The sequence below is a fragment of the Coregonus clupeaformis genome, chromosome 30, assembly GCF_020615455.1.
Source record: "Coregonus clupeaformis isolate EN_2021a chromosome 30, ASM2061545v1, whole genome shotgun sequence".
NCBI lineage: Eukaryota > Metazoa > Chordata > Actinopteri > Salmoniformes > Salmonidae > Coregonus > Coregonus clupeaformis.
The window spans coordinates 155,955-168,358 of NC_059221.1; the positions used below are offsets into that span (position 1 = coordinate 155,955).

Below are 12,404 nucleotides of genomic sequence, written 5' to 3' on the forward strand. Positions count from 1 at the left end.
TCCTATATTATTATCATACCTTTTTTTGCAATTCCTATGATATGTTACGAATGCAATTCATACAATATGTTACAAATTTGTTGTTCTTAAGGTTCCGGACTGCATCTTTAACTAAGCCATATTGTTTCACCATACTAAGATTATTTAATGAGAATGTGACTATAATATTGTAAATAAGCACAAAATTGCAGTTTATCTAGCCATTAACGGCGCCACAATTATATTGGATATCGCGATAATTGGAATAGCATATCATAGAAGTGGTCTCCCCAAATATCACCCAACCCTAGCTCAGTTGCAGCTAAGCAATGGCTATATAAATGGTGAATGCTGACAAAAATGTGGCTGTTTGAAAGGGGACCATATAAACATTACCCAATTGTTTTTTCAGGCAACATTCCGTAAACCTATGAGAATCAGGTATACGATTCTCTGCCTAGCCTTCTGACAGCAGTTGCCATCTTGCATTCATCTACTATCATGCAGACAGGCAATAAACATGATCAATTTGTGTTGTCATTTTGGTTTTGGGGTTTGATTGAAAATGGGCCTCAAATCTGGAAGATGGTCCATTCATGTTGTACCCAGGTCTCTTTCTTAGAGTACTCTCTTCCTCAGGAACGGGGCAACAGTCGTCTACCTCCTCACCTCATTGGACTGGAGTCCTCCATGCCAGGGTTCTTCGATGACATCGCCTACTTGGACCTGTTGCCATGCCGTCCTTTTGACACAGTCTTTGTGTTCTATGTGAAGGCGGGACAGAAAACAAGCCACGAGGTGAGAACTTTTTTTTCTCACATTGATTGGTGTTAAGCCAGTTTACACTGTGTGGTCGTCTGAAACACACGACTTAAGGAATCGTGCTGAATTGAAAAACATGCACACACTACACATTGAATTATTATTTGAATGAGCCATGTCAGTGCCTGCACACACCAGAACCTTTGGTGTTACCATCCCTGCTCTCACCCTTGACGTTTATATTTTGGTCTCACTGTGGGATCCGTTGTGATTGATAGATTGATTGTGATAGTAATTGTGATTGGTAGGCTAGATCCTGATACACTGTGTGATGTGATGCATTGTGATGGTTAGATCCTGAGGAACGTGGAGGTGTCGTCCATCGTCCAGCCCTACTTCCTGGAGTTCCTGCTGTCTCTGGGCTGGCCCGTGGACGTGGGCCGCCACCCGGGCTGGACCGGACACCTGGATACAAGCTGGTCCCTGAACTCCTGCAGCAGCGGCAACGACACACAGCAGACAGGTGAGTCTGCTAGAAACCCAGGCTTACAAGAACTAACATGTTACAGAAACTCAGGCTATTTGTCTAACACACCCACCACCAGAAGAACGTGTTAGCTCGCTGAAAAAAAGGCAGTGGGATAGCTCTGGAAGCCAAAATGTGTCCATAAGTCTCGGGAAAGGGTTAAAAGTGAAGATTGAGTCCAGATTGTCCGCTTGACACCCCCACTACCGAAGAAGGTCTTAGCTCACCGAGCTAAAGCTGGGGCACTAGCTCTAGATGCCAAAAGATGTCCTGATGTGTCAGGGCATAGCCTAGATATAATGTACATTCTTGCAATATCCATACTAGTATACCACTTAGATTGCATCATACTAAGTAGTAAGATGGTGTTGGAACAGAGCCTATATCTCAGAGAAGGTGAACGGTTAATACTTCCATATTTGCTCTGTCCCCACAGGGGAGGCAGCGACACCGGAGGATACAGGTGGTTCTGTGTTCAACGGGGAAAAGAAGGTGCTGTACTACGCCGATGCTCTGACTGAAATCGCCTTTGTAGCTCCATCACTGACAGACTCCTCAGGTCAGCATTTACAAATACTTGTAGGTTGTATTAAACTGTTATTTTATTTTGTCTTAAAGGGACATTATTCTCCAAAATTTAAGTTTGCCAGATGTTTCCGGACCTCGAAAGTAGTCTGTCAAGATGAATCCACGTTTTATCTTTCCCATTCATTAACTACTGAACAGATGGCCTGGTACGTGGTCTTATAATTATATATATAATAATTAGTAATTTAGCAGACGCTCTTATCCAGAGCGACTTACAGGAGCAATTAGGGTTAAGTGCCTTGCTCAAGGGCACATCGACAGATTTTTCACCTAGTCGGCTCGGGGATTAGAACCAGCGACCTTTCGGTTACTGGCACAACGCTCTTAATCACTAAGCTACCTGCCGCCCTTATCTCAATGGATCACTTTTGACGTGTAAAACGTCTGACAAAGTGTTGAGTGTAATGTCTCTTTAATACAACCTATTTGAAGACATAGTTTTGCCTATCCCTGGATGGCTTATGGCCCTTTTTTATTTGCAGAGGATTCCTCGGTGCACAGCGCCTCGAAAGTGGAGGCGGACACACACGCAGACGACCTGCCTAGTTTACTGAAGCAACCCAACCTAACACTGGAGCTCTTCCCCAATTACTCAGACAACCTATCAGCTTCCCAAAGGGTAACTAACCCACAATCCTACATGAAGACAGTTTTGATTCAACAAAGGGTTGTTTTGGTATGGTCATTTTCTCAGATCCCTTTGATCTCATGGATGAATCAGTCCTTGTATCCACCTCTCTGTCTATGAATTTTAGAGTGGTTACATTTCTCCAACCCCATTATTCAGCTGTTTATCAAAAAAGGTGTCTGCGTTTGGGTTTGTTGTTGTTTGAATCCCAGATTGCACCTTTAATGTTACTTAAGTTTGAAATTCTTTGAACATTTTATATAGTCAAACTTAATTTCAAGAATTTGTTTGAGAAAAATATTCATCCTCAGGGTATCTCTGGACACTTCTATGCCTGGTCTATTGACATCTCTCTCTGATCTCTTCTCTCCTCTAGCAGAGTCCTATGGTGAAGACCAAGAGATCATCTACAGGAAAGACTGCTCCTCCCCCGGGGCCTGAAACCAAGGTGCTTGTGGTCTGGGTGGAGCGCTACGATGACATCGGTAAACAACCTTGGAATAAACAGTTCCTTTATAACACTTTCACCCTCTGACCTAGCTCTGTGTCGTTTCTGTCATGATTTTGCATGAGACCACCCATTCTTTTTTTTTTTACTGTTCCATTTACTGTTCCGTTAGCAGTAGCTGCCTAACAAAAGCGAGAAACCAAAGTGAGACTGTTGAAGGTGTTTCCTTCAAATTGCCCTGTTGTTTTTCTCTAGAGAACTTCCCTCTGTCTGATCTCTTGGCGGAAACCAGCACAGGTTTGGAGGTGAACCCTAACAACAGCACTTCCTGCAGGTACTGAGGCCCACGCCCAACCAAACACTAACCCTCAGGCTCATAGCCAGGCTGCACACACACCAAACAGGGCTGTCTGTTATAGTGAAAGGAGTCATGTAGAGCCAGAGATGTCCAAGCAAGTATTTAAACGGGATGCCTTTCTCTTGACAGTTATATCCTTCTTAGTTATTTCTAATTAACACCTATAATAGGTCATCAGTATAGATATGATCATTTCAGCAGTAAGGAATATTTTTAATCAATGTTAAATAGGAAAGGGTTAAAAGTGAAGGAAAAATAAATAAATTGGTAGGTTACCACTGTGGACATTCAGTTATGACACCCTAAAATCCACTGCAACACATATTTGCTGTTGAATATAATGCCAATTTTCTCTTCCCCTTTCCTCTCTTCCTCCCCAGGAGGCTCCTGGAGAAGGACGTGCCCCTGATTTTCATCCACCCCCTGAGGACGGGTTTGTTCCGGGTCAGGCTCCACGGGGCCATGGGCAAGTTCAGCATGGTCATCCCCCTGGTGGACGGCATAGTGGTCAGTCACAGAGCACTAGGTGACCACTCTCTCTCTCGACCCCTGTCTTTCTGTATCTAGAAGAAATTATACTGTCTTTCTGGCTTATAGTAATTTATGTTATGCTGCATTCTACCCATTTGCCCTCGTGTCTCCTCTGTTGCGGTTATCAGATTTTCATATTTTTTATCAAAGGTTTATTTACTAAATAAACTGAAGTCAACTGAATGCTGACAGATGCTGGCAGTTAACAGTTTTGCCATCTAAATTCTGCTCCCATTTCACTGAAGTTTTTGGCTCATGATGTCAATTTCTTCTCACTGTTTTCTCCCAGGGTTCCTGGTGCGCCAGACAGTGATCAACGTGTGTCGGCGGAAGCGGCTGGAGAGTGAGACGTACAGCCCGCCACATGTACGGCGTAAGCAGAAGATCGCCGACGTCGTGCACCGCTACCGCAACAAGCAGCTGGAGCCCGAGTTCTACACCTCGCTCTTCCAAGAGGTGGGGGAGGGGAGGCCTATTCATCTTTGACCCCCCCCCACCCCCCCACCTTTTGAAAAACACTAACACACACAGAAAAACACACACACACAGTCACGGACAACCAGCCATGTGTACACACACACACAGCCCTAGATTCTCTATATTTATACGGGTTAAATTTTATTATTTATATCAAACACTTTGCTGCCATTGACGTTGAGAGAAAAGTGTAAAAAAAGAGGTACCTTGTGCAAGCGGTAGATTTGGAGTACCCACACATCTGAGCCTGTCTTTTGGTGACCAATAAGCCCCAGTTAAGCTCTGGGCACTTGGCATTGAAGAGTTCACTACACATCCAGTAACTGCACTTCATTATCAGTCTATGCTTCGTGGTATTAATTTCTGACACTCTATAATTGTAATAGAAGAGTCTACTCGTTGGCTATATTTTTTACATTGTAATGAAGAGTGAACAATGTTATTGGCCTTCAAATCCTCAATTTTAGAGTTTCAGTTTTTATATAGATGGACCAGACTCAAAATATAGGTTCACTTCTTGATAATTTGACGTGTATCATATCAACACAGCTAGGGAGAGGAAGGAGAAGGAAAGGGAAAAAATGATGCAGATATAGTGGAGATACAAATTCTTAATCTAGTGGTTGCGATGAGAGACTTGTTGAACTGCAGTTGGATTTCATACATTTTACACTATGGATCCATATATTACTTTGAAAGTGTTTACATCGTATCTAATAACTGGTTTAAAAGAAGGTTTTTACAAAAAAACGGTCATCCTCTTATGTATCTGTCCAAAGTCTTCGCTGTCATTGAGAAAATGGAATTGAACAAAGCAGCCATATTGGGAATTGGTCAGTTTATTTAGTGAGTTTAAAACATACTGAAACAACCTGAAGACTAATGAAAAATAAGCAAAGGCATTTAAAGGGGTACTTCACCCTTGTATCCAACATTTTTTTAAAAATGTTAACCACTTTTATGTTGTGGTGGTGAACTATCCCTTTAATGTTGGTCAGCTACTAAACAGGTTGCACAGATATTGTTCTTACAATGAGGTAGACCAGTATTATTCTTTCCAGCTCTGAACCATTTTGACTCCTAGGTCATATTGCACTGTAAGTGTGATACAACTTTGGAGATGTGAACTTTGCATCTGAGGTGTTTTGCTCATCTCCATCCCATGCAAAGGGATGTCTATACTGTATGTGTGATGCAACGCCAGTCATCAACTGTCTCAAGTCTATGTTTCTAGAGAAGGAAGGCATACATTCAGTTCTCCTTTCTGGTGAAGGCACATGATTCTTCTTCATTCTGAAGATGGCACACTTTTTGTCAGATGATGTGTCCAGGCATTGCGCTTTATCAGAAATGCACCTTCTTGGGTACTGAGAATTTTTTGGTCTCTTTGAATGTGAAATGTCTCAGGATTCTTATTTTTTATTATTATTTTTGCTCATCCTCTAAAAACAAAGCATTGTGCGAAAGCATTTATTGGATAGCAAAGTTTACTGATAGTTTAGTTTTAATAACGAAAGGTGAAGCAGAGTTGCATATGATTTGGAATCAGAAAATGCTCTGAATGAACTGATTTTCATATTGACTGCAAATGAACACCATTTTTATTCCATCTATTCAATCATGAGTTTACTTTGCGTATTGCAATTAGTTGACCGATTTTGTTTACTTACTGTACTTTTAAAAGCCCTGAAGCGAACCCTTTACTGTCTGCCTGTAATAACGAGAATGATTGAAGAGGATAAACACCCAAACATATTTATTTAACATTTCATATGGGAAGTCTTAATGCACTGATGAGCACATTTCTTTTCTCATATATTATATTGTAGTTGTTTTTTTTACACTGGCCTGCAGTTTGGAAATAAACTCAAGGAAGAGTTTTATCTTGTGAAATGTGAATGACTAAAATATATATATTTTTTTACTATCATTGAAATAGATAGTCTCTTACTTTTGGATGGTTTGTGATTTTGCATATAGCCTACCTTTTGTGAAGGAAAACAAGTGTGGAATATTAATTAATCAAAGCAATTGCATACAGTCAATAATTAATCTTATCATCAATCAGGGGGGCAACTTTCACTGGGGATGGGGGGAATTGCATTTTTTGTCCCCACCAGTTTTATAATTGTAATGTGATACAAAACAAGGCAACGGTGTGCTTTAGGACCATGCGGTCGCCTCCGAGCGGTCGGGTAGGCTGTTTGGAGTGTTTATCCGACTAGATAAAAAAAGTACTAATAATTATGTCCCCCCCACTTCTAAAACCAAAGTTGCGCCCCTGCATAAATTACTTATTTGTTGTTCAGTAATATATAAGGACTTAACTTGTGATGTACAGAAAGCAGGAATTATATGTAAATATAAAGTGAAGCATATCAGTTGCATTCCTCATTTGAAAAGGCAAAAAACAAAAAAGTTGTATGTATGCAACTAGAATCACAGTGGATAATGAATGTAACCTGCATTGATTAACTTTTTATTATACACTGCTCAAAAAAATAAAGGAAACACTTAAACAACACAATGTAACTCCAAGTCAATCACACTTCGGTGAAATCAAACTGTCCACTTAGGAAGCAACACTGATTGACAATACATTTCACATGCTGTTGTGCAAATGGAATAGACAACAGGTGGAAATTATAGGCAATTAGCAAGACACCCCCAATAAAGGACTGGTTTTGCAGGTGGTGACCACAGACCACTTCTCAGTTCCTATGCTTCCTGGCTGATGTTTTGGTCACTTTTGAATGCTGGCGGTGCTTTCACTCTAGTGGTAGCATGAGACGGAGTCTACAACCCACACAAGTGGCTCAGGTAGTGCAGCTCATCCAGGATGGCACATCAATGCGAGCTGTGGCAAGAAGGTTTGCTGTGTCTGTCAGTGTAGTGTCCAGAGCATGGAGGCGCTACCAGGAGACAGGCCAGTACATCAGGAGACGTGGAGGAGGCCGTAGGAGGGCAACAACCCAGCAGCAGGACTGCTACCTCCGCCTTTGTGCAAGGAGGAGCAGGAGGAGCACTGCCAGAGCCCTGCAAAATGACCTCCAGCTGGCCACAAATGTGCATGTGTCTGCTCAAACGGTCAGAAACAGACTCCATGAGGGTGGGATGAGGGCCCGACGTCCACAGGTGGGAGTTGTGCTTATAGCCCAACACCGTGCAGGACGTTTGGCATTTGCCAGAGAACACCAAGATTGGCAAATTCGCCACTGGCGCCCTGTGCTCTTCACAGATGAAAGCAGGTTCACACTGAGCACATGTGACAGAGTCTGGAGACGCCGTGGAGAACGTTCAGCTGCCTGCAACATCCTCCAGCATGACCGGTTTGGCGGTGGGTCAGTCATGGTGTGGGGTGGCATTTCTTTGGGGGGGCCGCACAGCCCTCCATGTGCTCGCCAGAGGTAGCCTGACTGCCATTAGGTACCGAGATGAGATCCTCATACCCCTTGTGAGACCATATGCTGGTGCGGTTGGCTCTGGGTTCCTCCTAATGCAAGACAATGCTAGACCTCATGTGGCTGGAGTGTGTCAGCAGTTCCTGCAAGAGGAAGGCATTGATGCTATGGACTGGCCCGCCCGTTCTCCAGACCTGAATCCAATTGAGCACATCTGGGACATCATGTCTCGCTCCATCCACCAACGCCACGTTGCACCACAGACTGTCCAGGAGTTGGCGGATGCTTTAGTCCAGGTCTGGGAGGAGATCCCTCAGGAGACCATCCGCCACCTCATCAGGAGCATGCCCAGGCGTTGTAGGGAGGTCATACAGGCACGTGGAGGCCACACACACTACTGAGCCTCATTTTGACTTGTTTTAAGGACATTACATCAAAGTTGGATCAGCCTGTAGTGTGGTTTTCCACTTTAATTTTGAGGGTGTCTCCAAATCCAGACCACCATGGGTTGATAAATTTGATTTCCATTGATAATTTTTGTGTGATTTTGTTGTCAGCACATTCAACTATGTAAAGAAAAAAGTATTTAATAAGATTATTTCATTCATTCAGATCTAGGATGTGTTATTTTAGTGTTCCCTTTATTTTTTTGAGCAGTGTATTTTTGTTTCTAACATTTGACCCCCAACCTTTGAGGAATAAAGTAAAATCACACTTAACATTCTCTCAATCATTGGATTTTTACTTGTTTGACAGTTTAATTTGACCCAAAGTTGTATTTTACCCAAAATTGTAAGAGTTTGCTGCTGTGCTATGGAATGAGTCCACGCTCACGTTTCAAAATTCAACACCGCTGCTGCCCGTGTTCAACTAAAAACAAATGTATGCTTGATCCGAAAATGTGGTTAGAGGCTTCATATGGAGGGTGTGACGCAATGGCGGAGCCTCAGGGGGCACGCAGAGGCCAAACAGAGCTCTGTACAGCATCGCCATGCACCTCCCAAATGTGGTAACAATGTAAGGATCAGTATAGCTCAGCATTGACATGATTGGTTGACTGTAGGTAGGGGCGGGAGGTCCTGTATGAACACAAACTCACTTCCTTGACAACAACTCTGTTCAACCACTCTGTGCTGCTCCACAAAGAGCAATAAGTATGAATGCCCTGACTTCTGCAGAGGCCATATCACCGTAAACACTGCACGGCCAATGTAGACCTTGGCTTGACCATGCAGCGCCTTTAATACTTGAGCCAGTTGGTGGTACCATTGTTTCTCTCAGACCCTCTTCATAAATATAATGACAACAATCATCTAAAATATTACATTGTATTCCTAAAACGGTCGACTTCATTTGCAGCTTTGACTTGTTCAATTGTTTAATAGGCCTGGACAAACCATGGCACTTTATGCGCAAAGTGAATTATTAATTAGGCTGCCTTATTGAAAGAAGAAATGGGTATAGGATATGTTATTTGATATTGAACGTAAATTCGTTATGCTAACTTAACCTACAGGCAGTCCCTACACTGCGGCACTTCTGAAAGCCACCACTGGCAGAAGTGGAGAAGAGGACAACAAGCACTTTTCAGACTGCTGTCTGCGGAACTAGTACTGCCTACATCATATGTTGTCATCTCCTCAAAACTTATTTAGACACACAACTAACCAACCTGAGAGCTTGTGGTTTAGCTCGCCTCTGATTTTAGCTCGCCTCTGATAGTTTGTGAGCTGTAAATACTTATCTGAAGTTGTCTTTTCTTGTCCGGGATTCGGATCAAGCAAATCGATCTGCTGTCGTTCATCATTTATTGTGGCTTCAGTATTTTCTAGAAACAACACAAAAAAAGTTAATCAAGACGGGTGTTTTTGTTTTGATACTTTTGGTGAAGTTCATTTAAAGCATATTGCGCATCAGTGCATGGGGTTTGAAGACACGGTGTTGCAAAATGGACTTCAACTGTAACTAACTCGGGATACTTTTGCAGTGACCCAAGTATCAAGAATAATTGAAAGAGTTATTTTCCTCAACTTTTTTGGATAAAGCTCAATCATGGAAGAAGAGGGGCAACAGAACGGCGACGTCCACGGCACCAACGATTCGGACCGCCAGCAACGCTTGAGGCTCTGTGTTTTACATGAAATTTTGAAAACAGAGAGGGATTACGTTCGGGTATTGCTTTTCCTTCAGTCGGTAAGTTTTTGTTTACTCTTGGCTTTAATTGAACCTGTGTTAGGCAACTTGCCAGACGTTTTATTTATATTGTTCAGCTGTTGAATCATATCACAAATTGATGGCAACAAATACCCTACGAGAAAGTGAGGGCAAGGCTGGCTTTATACAATTACTGAATGCATTAGCATGGATCTCCAGCCTATTTGTTACACCGAAAGCACAATCCAACATCCTCTTTTTGGTTTTAAATGTGTAGCTTCACCCTTCTGTTTATGGTAGCCTGTTAGAGCGGTGTCCATACTGATGTTTTTCTGCATTTTCAATGAGGTTTGCGTTGGGGGGAACGGTCACTTCACCGGCATGACAACTTGGGCTAGCGGAGGAACGCTCAACTCTGTTCTCAATATATGGAGACGGAGTTGAGTATTGATAACTGGTCGCGCCATTTGCTAGCAACAACATTTAATCACCATCAGTCGATACTTGTAAAATAGTCAATTCTGAAAACGCTTACTTGTAGCTATGTTTGTCCTGTGCAACTGCGGCCGTTCCGCGGGGTGCTGAAATGCATACTTTCAATAAAAACGTTTATCGAATATTTACTACCACCGCGGAATGGTGGAGCTGTCTGTGGCAGAAGTCATGAATGTGATTGACGCTGCAAAAAATGGGAAAGCATTTGGCATTGATGAACTGCCTAATTAAGTTAAGGCCCCTAAATTAATTGGCGTCCTATATGATTTGCTCCAAATTTGTTTTGAGTACAGTATACTGCCACCCACTTGCTATAAGTCTACAGTGAATCCCATTCCCAAATCTTCAAAAAATGAGTGCCACTGAACTATAGAGGCATACGTTTATTAAGTGCGTCTATACATTATATTCAAATCAAAATCAAATCAAATCCAATTTTATTGGTCACATACACGTGTTTAGCAGATGTTATTGCGGGTGTAGCGAAATGCTTGCGCTTCTAGCTCCGACAGTGCAGTAATATCTAACAAGTAATATCTAACAATTTCACAACATATACCGAATACACACAAATCTAAGTAAGGAATGAATTAAGAATATATACATATATGGACGAGCGATGTCAGAGCAGCATGGACTAAGATACAGTACAATAGTATAGAATACAGTATATACATATGGGATGAGTAATGCAAGATATGTAAACATTATTAAAGTGACTAAGATACCGTAGTATAGTAGAGAATACAGTATATACATATGAGATGAGTAATGTAAGATATGTAAACATTATTGAAGTGGTTAGTGTTCCATTTCTTAAAGTGGCCAGTGATTTCTAGTCTATGTCTATAGGCAGCAGCCTCTAATGTGCTAGTGATGTCTGTTTAACAGTCTGATGGCCTTGAGATAGAAGGTGTTTTTCAGTCTCTCGGTCCCAACCTTGATGCACCTGTACTGACCTCGCCTTCTGGATGATAGTGGGGTGAACAGGCAGTGGCTCGGGTGGTTGATGTCCTTGATGATATTTTTGGCCTTCCTGTGACATCGGGTGCTGTAGGTGTCCTGGAGGGCGGGTAGTTTGCCCCCGGTAATGCGTTGGGCAGACCGCACCACAATAACTGGGGACATGGGCTGGGAACCCTGTGAGGTGAGATGGAAGGCGTGTATGGTGAGACTTTGGAATAGACTGTTGGATATGCCACTCTGCAAGAATAGCCAGTACATTTTTTTCAATGGGATCTAGCCATATGGGGAGCCGGGGCAACTGAAATGTCTGACCCTTTCCAACAGTTTGAATGTTAACATCTGTATGAAAACCAAATTAAGGGAGACATATATATATTATAAAAAAAACAACTGTTGATGCAATATGAAAAAAAATGGGTGGAGGAGATTAGTCATAAACCCAAATTGAGAACCTTTTGTTTGATTAAGGGTGAATTTGTATGTGAGAGATATATATTATGTACACTACTGTCAAAAGTTTTAGAACACCTACTCATTCAAGGGTTTTTCAATATTTGTACTATTTTCTACATTGTGGAATAATAGTGAAGACATCAAAACTATGAAATAACACATGGCATCATGTAGTAACCACAAAAGTGTTAAACAAATCAAAATATATTTTATATTTGAGATTCTTCAAATAGCCACCCTTTGCCTTGATGACTGCTTTGCACACTCTTGGCATACTCTGAACCAGCTTCACCTGGAATGCTTTTCCAAAAGTATTGAAGGAGTTCCCACATATGCTGAGCACTTGTTGGCTGCTTTTCCTTCACTCTGCCGTCCGACTCATCCCAAACCAGCCCAATTTGGTTGAGGTCAGGGATTGTGGAGGCCAGGTCATCTGATGCAGCACTTAATCACTCTCCTTCTTGGTAAAATAGCCCTTACACAGCCTGGTGGTGTGTCGGGTCATTGTCCTGTTGAAAAACAAATGATAGTCCCACTAAGCCCAAACTAGATGGGATGGCGTATCGCTGCAGAATACTGTGGTAGCCATGCTGGTTAAGTGTGCATTGAATTCTAAATAAATCACAGACAGTGTCACC

The 12,404-nt window shown here is 42.2% G+C and overlaps 1 protein-coding gene and 1 pseudogene across 1 annotated transcript in view; both read left to right on the forward strand.

Annotated features, from left to right (window-relative positions):
- The window catches only part of LOC121546513, a 48,500-nt pseudogene extending 44,155 nt beyond the window's left edge, over positions 1–4,345 (forward strand).
- A 4,924-nt stretch (positions 4,346–9,269) lies between these two features.
- The window catches only part of LOC121545975 (phosphatidylinositol 3,4,5-trisphosphate-dependent Rac exchanger 1 protein-like), a 132,787-nt gene continuing 129,652 nt past the window's right edge, over positions 9,270–12,404 (forward strand). Inside the window, exon 1 of the mRNA XM_041856932.2 lies at positions 9,270–9,891. Coding sequence (XP_041712866.1) covers positions 9,751–9,891 — 141 coding nt within the window. The 5' untranslated portion in view covers positions 9,270–9,750. The remainder of the gene's footprint in view (positions 9,892–12,404) is intronic.